The sequence below is a fragment of the Pteropus medius genome, unplaced genomic scaffold (assembly GCF_902729225.1).
Source record: "Pteropus medius unplaced genomic scaffold, Ma_sr-lr_union100, whole genome shotgun sequence".
NCBI lineage: Eukaryota > Metazoa > Chordata > Mammalia > Chiroptera > Pteropodidae > Pteropus > Pteropus medius.
The window spans coordinates 11,324,797-11,338,262 of NW_024349225.1; the positions used below are offsets into that span (position 1 = coordinate 11,324,797).

Sequence of the window (13,466 nt, forward strand, 5' to 3'; positions counted from 1 at the left end):
TTAAAGAGTACCAATGCTGTTTCAGATCAGGAAATTATGTGGGAAAAATTTTTAAGTATGTCCGTATATCATAATATTTTAGGTGTTTTTTATTCTCTTATTAATATCTTTCTGTCTCATCAAGTGTTCTCTTCATGTGGACTTAAAAATGGTACTGATGTTAATTAATTTAGAGAAAGCTCTTAAGTATTTCAACTTTTATTCTGTAAATATCTTCATTTCTTTATAAATAATACTCGGCAGTCTCTTCATTGACTTAACTCGCCATATTCGTACTTCAAAGTATATTAAAGTTGAATATCTGAAATGGAAGATTATTTATTAAATGGTCAAATGGTTAAATAAATATTTTATAATATGAAGACCAATGTAGATATTAGAAACCAAGTCTATTTGCATTTTCCGTAGAATTCCGTTAACTTTTCATAACTCATTATTGTTCATCGATTTTATTAGATTTTTCTATAACTCAACCAATCTCTAAGTGATAAAAGCCCCTAATTTTTATTTACCTGCATTAGTCTCTCCAACTGATAGAATTTGCAATGAAGATCTTCAAAGTTGTTTTTGTAGAGGTCTCGTAAACCATAGTCATACATGATTTTCACCAAAACACAGAATGCTTGTTCCTCTGGCATCTACAGGAAAACATAAAAATGTAGAACATGACCGAGCGGCATTTGGCCAGAATGTCAGAAAATTTCCTTCGTGTTAATAGACGTCCACGCTAACGGCTGAAGACCTTGAGAGCCAACCTTCTGCAGTGATGTAAGTGAAATCTGTGTTCAACACTGCGGCTTCCTCATCTGAGATGGATTTCCCTCTTTTGTTAATTTTAATCATGTTACATTCACTCATTCATTCGGCCATCTCAAAAATAGATAATACAGTCACATGATTCAAAAATCAAAGTATATAAAGGTAAAAGACTCCTCTCTACCCTTGTGCCTGCTCCGCCTCTTTTGCATAATATTATAACTACTCTCAAGTTTTTCTCATGTCTCCTGCCAGTGTTTCTTTATATAAATAAAAGAATTACATTTCTTATTTTATTTTTTTCCCTTTTTTACATAAAGGATAGCTTTTATATACATTGTTATACATCTTACTTTTTCCCTCCAATAATATTCCCAAAGAGGGTCAAAGAACAAACACGTTTTTAGTCTAGATAGATAACACGATGTAAAACTGTGCTCCTAGAATCTTCTTGTTGCTATTTTTCTTTCTATAAAAAATAGTTTTCCGGAAAGAATCTTATATACTTCTATCATTAAGATTTAAATAACCAATAAAATCTAACATATCCTCCCAGAGGTATTTTTATCTGAACAGAGAATGAAGTCTAAAACCAAAGAAACAAGCTCTAAATTTTGGTATCAATAAGCTGAAAGAATTGAGAGAGATATATTCCTGAAATTACACTGCAGCAAACAGAAAAGGCTGTCCTTACCCAATGTCCTACCACACAACTATTATGTGAACATCTACTTTAAATGTCACCACTTCGAATGTCTTACCTTGGCTAATTATGGCATTTGACACCTTTGTTAGACTGACCTCTTGTCTGAATAACAGAACCAAGGATAGTTCTATTTATCCACGTAGAGATGTAATTGTTTAAGTTCCTATACAAATTGGCCACTTCTATTTTCTACTTACAATCCATGAAATACGTAAATTAGTTAAATAAAATCTCCTAAAGTTAAGTAAGTATACTTAGGCATCGTTGGTTTGAGTCTCTAAATATTCACTTATTTCTATTGACCTATGAGCTGTTTGGGGCCTTTGTTTTGACCCCAGATGTTCGAGCCAGCAAACATGTTTTAGTCTATACTCAGTTATTTAGAACACGAATGCACTATATTCATTACTCCTTCGGCAATTCTGCCACTGAAGCCTCAAGTGACACTAACCTGCACATACGAAGTCTACAGTACTCCTCTTACCACCGAGTTCTGAGCCTCTCCATCCTCCTCTCCGACCTCTGCGAAAAAGGCTAACGCAAAAGGCTGCAAATAAAATAACCGTAGCCAGCCCTGAAGAGACGGACTCCCTTAAAGTCCCCTCTTTCCAAGTGAATGATAATTACTTGAGTATTTTACCATCCGGTCTCTTTTATAAAGGGGATACACTTTTATGTCCTCAAATGTGGTAGAACCAATAAAGCAAATAAAAGGTTTAAACGCTTTCCGTCATTCACACGTGCAGTCGCTGAACACAGGAGATGAACGCACTGTGCTGGCCGCAGGACACAGCGGTAAAGGCAAAGTGCCTTCCCAAGGGCCAAGTAAAGGGGTAATGCCACCTGGGTCTGAGATGGGCACAGAAGTCCTGGAACGGCGGAGGCTGGGTGTGCAGATGAGGCGTTGGACATAATTACAGCTGGAGCGCAAGCAGAGGGGTGGCTGGGCGTGGGCCAGACTAGGGCAAACGACGAGTGGACATACATTTCCACTTTGCTGTTTTAGGTATAGGGCTTAAATTCTCTCTTTCTCTCTCCCAATCTCTCTCATCCGCTCCCCGCTTCCCCTCTCCTGACCTCCCTCTGTCTCTCAGAAACGCACAAACAATATATTTAATAAATGTTCTTCAAAACAAGATCATTTGCAAATTTGACCTTGATCCCTAAAAAATAAAACTTGACAATCCCAGGTGGTAACCTTTATTTAGAACACAGACACACAGACACACAGACACAGACACAGACACAGACACACACACACACACACACACACACACCCATTCCATCTGACACTGTAGGGAGGAGGACCGCCTTGGGAGTTAGTATCCTTCATGTCTAGTTTAGCAATAGAGCCAAGTTATTGATCTTCAGTTAGTTCATGTGCTGCATGGAAATAGTAGACTAAACCTATAAAATACCAGTCCAGCTGGGGAGGGGGGGAGGGGAATCAATACTGACTATCTGCAAAGACTAAGGTCAGCTCTAATAAGCTCTTATGGGATTTTAGATATTATCTCGTCATAAACTGACTAAAAATGAACCCCTACGAACACAGAAAAGGACTGCTAACAGAATGAGGAAGTAATGGGAAACATGTATAATCCTTTGGAAAGTAGAAATCTTACCTTCTCTTTCTAGCTTAAAGACAAAGTGAGATCTATCTAGCATGTCTAAACTTTCCATGGTATTTCTCTTTCTTCGATTAATGTATTCCTCATCAGTAGCAGCAACCAGGGTGAGCATACAAAATTTTGCAAAAATGTCAGATTTTTAAAATGAAAACAAATGCCTAAAAATGTATAAAATATGGCTAAATAATATGTTTAATATGTTAATATGTTACTTAATTGTAAGTTTATATCATTTAATTTATCCAGCTTTGCTGAGATATAATTAACATATAACACTGTGTAAATTGAAGGTGTACAAAGTAATGACTTGATATACATATATATTCTATACATATATATATATCACTTAGAATGTGAAGTGTTTGTCATTCATTTTGAGCTGAGGAGACCTTTGCTCTCTCTGAATCCCAAAGCTCTCTGTGGCATGTAGTATAGTTACTTTATGTCCCTACCAACCTCTGGGCACTGCATTAATTTTTTATACCCCAAAGCCCTTAGTATATAGACCTAAATACATATCGAGTATTAGATATCTGTTTAGGATAACTTTAGCAAAACTCTGAATCCATGCCCCTCTATCAATGAAGGCATGTGGACAAGTAGGGCAGTCTGTCAACCACAAAGCCAAGAGTCGGCAAAAACGTGTAAGGAAAGAATCGGTGTGAAAGAGGAAGCAGGGGCAGCCAAGTGTGACTGCATCAATACTTGATTTCTTTTAATATTATTATAAATGCTAATTATAAGAAACTTTTGTATATCTGTATTTCATACTGGCTGCCAAACTTATCCTTCAATTAGCATAAAAATTAATCAAGATCTCGCAATCAGTGCCTAGCTCTAACTGTACTACCAAACCTCACCTTACTACAAGGTATCTTGCTTTTTAAAAAATGCAATAAAATAACTATTTAACTTATTACAATGATTAATATTTCACTAAACTAGATAATCCAATTTATCATCGATATGCAATTGGTGTAAAGTACAATAAAAATAAATCATTGAGCAATATATTTTTAAATAAACTATTAAGTGTTGGAGCATGGTGAGGGTCTCTAATATTGAATGTCCACCTTTGCTGAATACAGGAGCTTTATCATGGAATCACTGTTGTTTTATTGGGGAAGGGAGGAATAAACATTAAAATCTTATAAATTAAGACATCGAAATGTCATCCATGGCTCTATGAAACACAAAACAAAATACTTGCTTCACATGTACAACCTGAGAATCAAACATGATGTAAACACTGTTTGGTAGCAAATATTGGTAATGACCTGCCATCTCTACTGACAAAAGTGATCACTTAATGAGGACAGTCTCCACATTCACTGCTTCTCTGTGGTGAACCCCAAAACAAAGCAGTTCTATGGACCTCAAGTCTTTAAGACTCACCTAAAGTAACATATGTCGAGATGTTTTCTGAAGTAAAATTATCAGTTGATAATTTAAAATAATCCCTTTGTTTAGGATTAAGCTAAAATTTCTATTCCACATGATTATTTCACATCTTTTTGTAACCAATCTACTGTTTTCCAAGAAGGCACTGAATATTCCACTGATTTTCTGAGTTTTCTTCAACGAAGGTGAAAGCCAGCGACAATTTTGAAAATCAGAAATTGCTACATCTTTATCTCTTGTTTATATGTTGAAAAGCAAATTAAATAAAAATTTCTAGCTGTTTATTTTCCTTTTAAATCAAATATATGCTAAAACACATTTAAACGGAATGTCTATTTATAAGCTATAAAACATACTGCACAACATATTAGTCTGCTATGTGTGATCGATTTGACCAATAGGACCAGGGTCCAAAAGAAAATTGGCTGGGCAAATAATTACTAATTTTAGAAAGAAGAGCAGCAGCTACCATTATTAGAGGCATTCATTCATGATCCCCTTTGATCCTCACCAAATTCAGTAGAGTAGGTATTATTTTTATATTTTAAATATTATACTAGTGAAGATCAAAGATGTTAAGTGACTTGACAATAACTACACATCTATTATGTAAAGCCTGAATTTAATCCCATGGCTACAATCTTATTGCGCTAGATACAAAATAAAACTCTTTATGCTCATGATGTAAGGTATTCAATATTCATAAAAAAAAAACACCTTTAAAGATGATAATATTATTTCCATCTTATAAATGAAAAAACTGAAGCTCAGAGAGTTTAGGAAACTTGCCCCGGGGTCATATAACTTGAAAGGTATTAAACTGCAATTCAAATTCACAGTTGTGCTTTTTACTACCCTTTGGAATGAGTTCAGCTTTGAAAGGACAGAGAAACCAATGATATGGTGACCAAAAGAGGATATTTTTTTAAAGGTAAAATGTCTCGAATATATTTACAAGACAAAGAGAGAAGATACTAGGAAAAGTTTCCAAAGCACTGATGCAAGAATTAACTCAGAACAGGAAAATTAACTCATGGATTATGAGAAAAAAGTGATCTGGGAGTATAAGAAGACTTATTAAAAATCCACTGAAACACCTATAGTAAGGACATCACCATACGATGATGCGATATCTCTGTCTAGCATCCTATCTCCCTATCCTCTGGTATCAACGCCTCCTTCCCCCAGAAAACCCACTCCCTTGTTCAGGGAGAGCTGATCCAGCTCACCACCAGCACCGTCAGCACTCAAGACCTGGGCCAGGCCAATCAGAATACCCTGCCTTCCTGCTCTTAGTAACTGATTCATAGATGGCAGGTTCCCAGATAATCAGAATCTTCCAGGGATTTTTTTTTTTTTTAATAAGAACTATATAAAAAATGGTCCCTTTTAAATAAAGTCATAAAACTGAAAGGATATAAAGCCAGGCCAGCCAGCAGCCACGCTGCCCACTTAGCGGCCTGTCCGTATAATTAAGGCAAGAAAATTTAAGTGAAACAGAGATACGGAGACAGAGATTCCTCACAACAAAATAGGAACTCTGGAATCCAACCATGTCGAAATCACCTCTGCCCTGGACTTGCCTGTTATGTGAGTCGATAAAATCCCTTTTTAATTTAAGCTCCTTTGAGCTGAGGTTATGTCACATGGAGCAGAGTCCTGAACAACACAATGACACAAACGCTTTTATTTATATATACATACAAAACACTAGGAAGCCTCTACCTTGACCCCTCGCACTCTCTGGAGACTTTATTTTCAGAAAAACTGAGAAGTAGCTCTGCTTCTCATTTCTTAAGTCTATTGGTTAAATCTCATCCTGAACCTGTCTTTGTCTGGGGGTGCATTGAAGGATTCATAATTTTTATTTGGAAATAAAACACAGAAAAATACATAAAAGTTATTAATAATTGATTACAAAGTAAAACAGGTGAAGAAATAGAATCCTGTCAACTCTCCTCAATATCCCCGTGTGTCCCTTCCCAACAGGACTCCTAGTTTCTCCTTAGAGACATCACTATTCTGATTTCAAAGGTGACCACTTCCTGGGTGTTATTTACCCTTTTCCAGCTATCTAGCTCCCTAAAAATAGACTTCATTCTCGTCTCTTAATGAACTTTATACTAAATGGAATCATATCAAAGGATACCAAATATATTTTGCTTTCTTACTAAACCTTATATTTGTAGGATCCATTCACATGAACCTGTGTAACATAAAACATTCGTTTCTTTGCCGTATAGCGTTCCACAATATGAATATACTGCAATTTATCCATTTTAATGTCTGATTATAATTCTAGTAGTAGACAGTCTATTAGTGTGCATTGACTCATCTGACTATTATGGACACTGATACTAGGACAATTGTAACGTGATTTTGGTGTGCGTGTGCACAACTTTGACTAAGGTCAAATTCCTACGAGCGGAATTGCTAGGTGTGCACGTTCTTATCAGATGTGCACCACACTGGTCTCCAAAGCAGCTGTGCCTCGTCGATGACTTTATTTTTAAAAATTCAATAGTTTTAAACATTCCGGATTATCCAAAAAGAATAGTTTTTTATAGTTGGAAAGATTCCATATATGCCAATATTAGTATGCATAAAGTAATCTGACCTTAAAAAGGAGCATGATTTTCTAAAGGTCTAAAAAAGTATGTGTTCAATAAGAAAAGTGTAAAGCTGCTTGGTAATAAATGTCAGAAAGATATTGGGTTAAAAATGATCTAAAATATTTTATATAATTTTTAGAATAAACATATAAAAAGACATTTATTGTATTTCCAATTAAGCAAAGACTAATACCATAATGATATTACTAATTATTATTGCACATTTAACTTCAAAGGCAGGTGGACACTATCATGGTTACAAGCAATCTGTGCTACAACATTCTTCTCCAGCTATAAATGATAAATTTCTTGTAATTTCACACATAGCTAAAACAGCAACTACTGTGATAAACAATTCTTTCACTGCTTAGACTACAAGTTACAGAGCTATTATCAAAGCATCGAGAAGTTTCCAAGCACTGTGAGAAGCTAATTATTTCAGAAAACTACTTAGACAAAAAAATATTACAAATTCTAAAATTTTGTTTTTGAACATACTTTCATTTTTTGGTCTTTCTTTCCCCTTAGGCAGTGAATGTGAAATATAAATGACCATAGGTGAGAAAAAGACAATATTCCCAAAAAGAAGCAGGTTCTGACAGTGATTAATATGGAGCCGCCGAAGGATGTCTGGCAGCAAAAAGAAGCAACGGCTTATATAACTGATAAAAAATTAGTCAGTAAGACCCTACTAACGTATCTCCCTGGAACCTGAGACAGTGTATTTGATGAATTGTTTAAGCTAGACTGCATTCTTCTACCTATTTAAACCATGGAGGCAAAATATGGGGGGAAAAAATTACAGTTAACTTCTTATTCAAATGGATTAATGGTCAGTTAATGAACTATGCTAATTAAAAGAAATATCGTACAAGCTGTCGTTTAAAAATTACAATAGAATGTTCTTCATTAACACTATGCTGAATATCAGTTCATCTTTCCTCAAGGATTCTGATGGCATTTCTATACTTCCAGTTATTTTATAAGCCATGGCAACAACTGCATAATTCTACTAACGTAGAAAGTGTGAGAGCCTGGACTGAATTTCTATCCATCTTGTGACACACCCTGGAAGCAATTTAGCTGAATAAGTTTACAACAGCTGACTTGCCACATGACTCTTATAATAGAGAGGAGGTGATAAAAGAAACAATTCTGGGTAATTGAGTTTTCTAGTTATTTGATTCACTCTCTTTTTTTTTTTCAAGGGAAGAGGGAACGGTAGGTGTTTCCAAATAGATATAAGCTTACAACGAACTGAACCTCTGTTAAATCTCAGAACAGATATCTCAGAGAGATAGTCTCATTGAATTTTAATGAATATAGTATACTGTGTTTAACAGGGCTACGGGTTTAAAATGCTAAACTATGATGTACTCAGAGATTTCTTTGCAGAAGACAAAGCTTCACCCCCAAGGCTTGAATGTCAGCTTCTCATCAGAGCAACTGTAAAGGCTCCCTGTGAAGGGACGAGGCCTTTGAACCTTGTTGAATTCCATCATGTCACTGCATACAGTCCCTGCCCCTTGTGGTAGGGAGCTGACTATTCTAGATATTAGATGGGTTTAGGAGTAGAACAGGTGTGCCGAGAATTTGTGGTCAAAAAGTGCTTGATAATCACAGGTAATCCCAAGAAGATGGGCTATGGATATCCGAGTGAGAAATCAAGCTCAAAGTTAAAGTGAGTAATCACAACAGAATCACCATTATTATCACTAGAATAAAGTTATCAGAACGAGGACCACGAATCTACTATAATTGCTCTGTTTCCAGAATGTAAACCTAAAAAATGCTTTCATTTTAAACTTTCTGGATCTCTCTCTCACATTTGACATTACACATTGCTTCTTCCCTATTGAAAAATCCAGAAATTCTTCAAGAATTCCTCTTCCTCATGAGCCCTCTAAACACCTAGATTCCTAGGTTCTAACCTGTTTTTCTTACTCTATTCATTCTACCTAGATGATCATCAACTCCTAACCTTTTTTCTCCATTCAATCTCAATGGATATATTTTTTTCTATCTCAGCTCAAAATACCACAGTTTATTCAGTCATCAAAGCTAGAAAACTTGACTCGTTACCTTTGTCCCTTCCCTGGTCAATTCCATCCATAAAACCTACCGATTTTGCCTCTCGCGTGTTTCTTAATTCTGTTGCTCTTTCTCTGGGTCTCGACATCTCTCACTGAGACGGCCTCCTAACTGGTATCTCTGCTGCTGCTTATTTTCTTCGGCTCCACCCTCTGCATGGGTATAATAAGAATCTACCCGAAATGAACACCTGGCTGCCGTTTCCCTGCTTCGAATTGGTCGAAACTGATCAACGGCTGCTCATTAGCTTTGCGGTGAAGCCCACACTTCCTGGCATTATCGCAAAGTCTTGAGAACAGTCCCTGCCCATCCGACCTCTCCCTGCACACGATTCCTACAGCGACTATAAAGAAACTATAATTCTTTATTGTTCCTTTGATCCGCTGTGCCCTTTTGTGTTTCCATACATTCATTCACATTGTTCTTTTTCTTTAGCAACCTCTACTCCCTCCCTTTCTCGTCTAGCCTCTCCTAATCTCAACTACTTATGTCTCGGCAAAGCTACCATCTCCTCCGAAAAGTCGTTGCTGAAAGTTCTAGCAGAGCTGGGGTGGGTAATTCTCTCTGTTCTCCTACTCTGGGTATCGCTTTCACTAAGCACACTGGAGGTTAGTGAATATCAAAAATTAATAAGAACACGTAAAAAGAATAAAAGTAATAAGCATGTGCCCTCTATTATCTGTGTCCCATTCTGGACCATCAGGTCCTCGAAAACACAATTCAGAAATTATTCACATTTGTAACGTCGCTTCCTAGCCCAGTACTGACCACCGATGCTCAGGAAGCATTCTATTAAATGCAAGTGGCTGGAGGGGAAGAGAACACACAGAAAGAAATCACTGAGGAGTTAAAAGTCTTCTTTGTCACATTTCTTCATGACGGTGCTGGTCCTGCGCGTATTTGGGGAGTCACATTGACTTCTTTAACTCTGGAGCGTTCTAGTTAAAAGTAACTCCAAATAAGCAATGTATTTCCTTCTAGCCAACAAAATGAATTCTATCGAGCAAACGTCCTGTTCCTGACATGAGATCTCTTACCTTCTCGCCAAAGGTACATCCTAAAAAAGATATGCCACGTGCGATCTCCATCAAGTAAATGGAAAATAAGAAGGCAGAACGAAACCAAGTAGAAAACAAAATAACCTTGGCAGCGTCACCCCGTTTATTTCACGGAAAATTACTCACATGCAGCAGCAGCACAGCAGCAAGGAAAGACTGTCCTTGACAGTACCCGATGTCTTCATCGTAGACGGAGTAGGCCTGGAGAGAAGAACGAAAGAAAGGAACCTCAGAGACAGTCCCAGGTTTGCACTTAGGCTTTAGCGCGGGGCGGGCTGCGGCCAGCTCTCGTCCGCCGGCTGTCACCACCATTTCATGACCCTTCAACCTAACTGTGAGGGTCGCTAGGGAAATTCCTTGGGGGACAGCCACCACGCCGTTCAATGTGGTGTTCATCTGGGTCCTCGGGAAAAGGAAATAAGGCTGTATGCTTAATATAAACTAACTAGAACTTCAAAGGGCTGAGGGTTTAAAAAAAAAAAAAAGATGCCCTGGACAGGTCTTTAAGAGTTTGAATCAATTACAGTAAACGTGGTATGCTGATCGAAGAGAAAAGAATAGGAATTGCTAAGCTTTTTCTGTAAAAGTCCAAATAGTAACCATTTTCGGCTTTGAGGGCCACTTACATATCTGTTGCACGTTTTGTTTTTTAAACAACCCCTTAAAATATAAAAACCATTCGTAGCTCAAGGGCTGTACAAAAGCGGGCAGCGTGCGCCATAGTTTACTGACCCTGATTTAGAACCAAAAATCATTCAGGTGCTTCTGCACTTGTTTTTAAAAGATGAACGTCACGGCCGTGTGTCTGGTTCCTGGGCGTGCAGCCCACTGCGGTACCCCGGCCACGTGCAGCGCTGCCTCTTCGCGAGGGGATCCCCATGAATGTGCTTAATACGATGCATTACGACTGCGTGAGCATGAACAGGTCTCTGCACAGGGCACCAGAGATAACCGAGACACGTCGCCACAGGGAGGTGAGTGTGGTTCCCTCATGCACCACAGGAGTCACAGCACGGGGTCTAGAGATCTTTTGTTTTTACTTAAAATAGCTGTACTGAGGCACAGCTGGTGTTCAGTGAAACACACACATTTTAACCGCTCAGTTCCCTGAGAGGGGTCATTTACGGAAGCCCACTGCTATTCGATTTCCATCGTTCCAGACATCCCTCGGGCCTCTTTGCGGTTGAACCCCAGGCGACCGATGAGCTGATTTTTTTTACAATATATCATTAGCTTTGCAATTTTAAAAGAATTTCATGTAAACAAAATCATATAATAACTACTCTTTCGTTCCTGGCTTCTCTTACTCAGCATAACGTTTCTGAGATTCCCCCATGTCGTAGCATGGCACGTGTCAGTAGTTCATTCCTTTCCATCGCTAAGGACTATTCCACCCACAGACATACCACGGTTTGCTTTTCCACTCTCCCATTGGACATCTGGGTTTTTCCCAGTTTAAGGCTAGCATGAATAAAGCTGCTATGTATACACAAGCCTTTTTGTGGATAGAGGTTTTCGTTTTCCTTGGGTAAATACCTAGGAGTAGAAGTTCAAGGTTCAAATGATAAGCGTATGTTTAACTTTGTAAGAAATGCCAAACTATTTTCCAAAGTGGCTGTACAATTACTATACCACACCAGCAAAGCCGAGTGCTCACTGCTTCATGCCCTTGTCAGTACTTGATATTGCTGGTCTCCTCCTGCCTTTTCTTATTTCTGTGGTGTTGACTTGCATTTTCTCGATGGCTAATGATGTAGAGCATATTATCACCTGCTTTTAGGCAACTGATACATATTACTTTGCAACTGTCTCTTAAGTTCTTGCCTATCTGCTTAATTAGGTTGTACACCTTATTATTCTTGATTTATAGGAGTATTTTTTACATTTTGTTTACAAGTCCATTGTCAGACACATGTATTGCCAGCATTTTCTTCTAGTCTGCGGCCTGCCTCTTCATTTTCTTAATGGTGTCTTTGAAGTACTACTGCTCTTTTAACCTTCTTTTGCCAATGATAACATTACCACACTCTCTTCTAATGAGAGAAAAATTAGATCATGGAATCGCTACCTAATGAAATCTGTAAGGAGCTTTTCTTCATTATCACCGGTTTCCAGAGCTCTAATTTTAAAAACTGAAAGATGGATTAGCATTCTTTTACTTATTTAATTTTCTTGGATTTATACAGTTATATTTCTGATCGCTTATATCCAGAGCTCATAGATGGGTGTCTGGGCGTGGGCGTGGGCGTGGGCGTGTGCATGTGCGTGTGCGTGTGTGTGTTAGGGGTCAGAAAAAGGATTACAGAAAGAATAGAGAAGGGGCACAAAGTGAAGAAAGAGGGGACAGGTTCTAAAACTACCCCTATTTGGAGCGGTCCTGATGGTGCTGTGTCACTCCCTTTTCCATGAACACGGAACTCTGGGATATGCTGATGACAGAGTATATTACATGAGGGACAAATAGGTTTTCAAGGCTTCTCCTTCCTCATGAAAGGCTCCTAAAGTGAAGATTCCTTAAAACTATGGATTTCCAAAAGTCAATCATTCTTCACCAACCGTGAGATCACTCTGACAAAAGATTGATCCATCTTTATATAAATATATTTAACATTTGCTGAGAAGTATGAAAACTGTTTCAATAAATGTATGCAAACAATGAGTTGCCCATTTGGGGAAAATAAATTAACCTTGATCCCTTCCTTACTTCATACACAAAAGTTAATTCCAGATATAGCATAGTCCTAAATATAAAACTAAAACTATAAAGCCACTCAGTGAAAACACAGAATACCTCTACAACTTGATGAAGGCAAAGATTGCTTAGCCAGGGCACAAACACTAAAAGAAGAAGCTCATACGGTAATGTCGTCATAATTAAAAAATCTTTACTGATGAAAAAACTGGGAAAATATTTGCAAATATATCTGGAAAAGATCTGATATCAGAACGTATAAAGAACGCGTACAACTCCATGTCAAACAATCCAATTTAAAAATGGACAGAAGATTTGAAAAGACACTTCAGAAAGGAATGGACAATAAGAACATCATTAGACATTAAAGTGTTCAACATCATTAGTCATTAAATTAAAATGAAATGAAAGCCACAATGAGATATTACTACATGGCCACCAGAAGCCAAAATAAAAAAGACTGGTAACACCAAACATTAGTATCCTTGGATTCTCAAGCACTGTTGGTAGGAATGTAAA

At 37.6% G+C, this 13,466-nt stretch overlaps 1 protein-coding gene across 4 annotated transcripts in view; it reads right to left on the bottom strand.

Moving 5' to 3' along the window:
- RABGAP1L (RAB GTPase activating protein 1 like) overlaps positions 1–13,466 on the bottom strand; it is a 417,651-nt gene that overhangs the window by 163,408 nt on the left and 240,777 nt on the right. For all 4 annotated transcript variants that reach the window (XM_039881422.1, XM_039881421.1, XM_039881423.1 and 1 more), the window contains 2 exons: positions 10,382–10,456; positions 513–638 (listed from right to left, as the gene is read on the bottom strand). In XM_039881422.1, the coding sequence (XP_039737356.1) occupies positions 513–638; positions 10,382–10,456 (201 nt within the window). The remainder of the gene's footprint in view (positions 1–512; positions 639–10,381; positions 10,457–13,466) is intronic.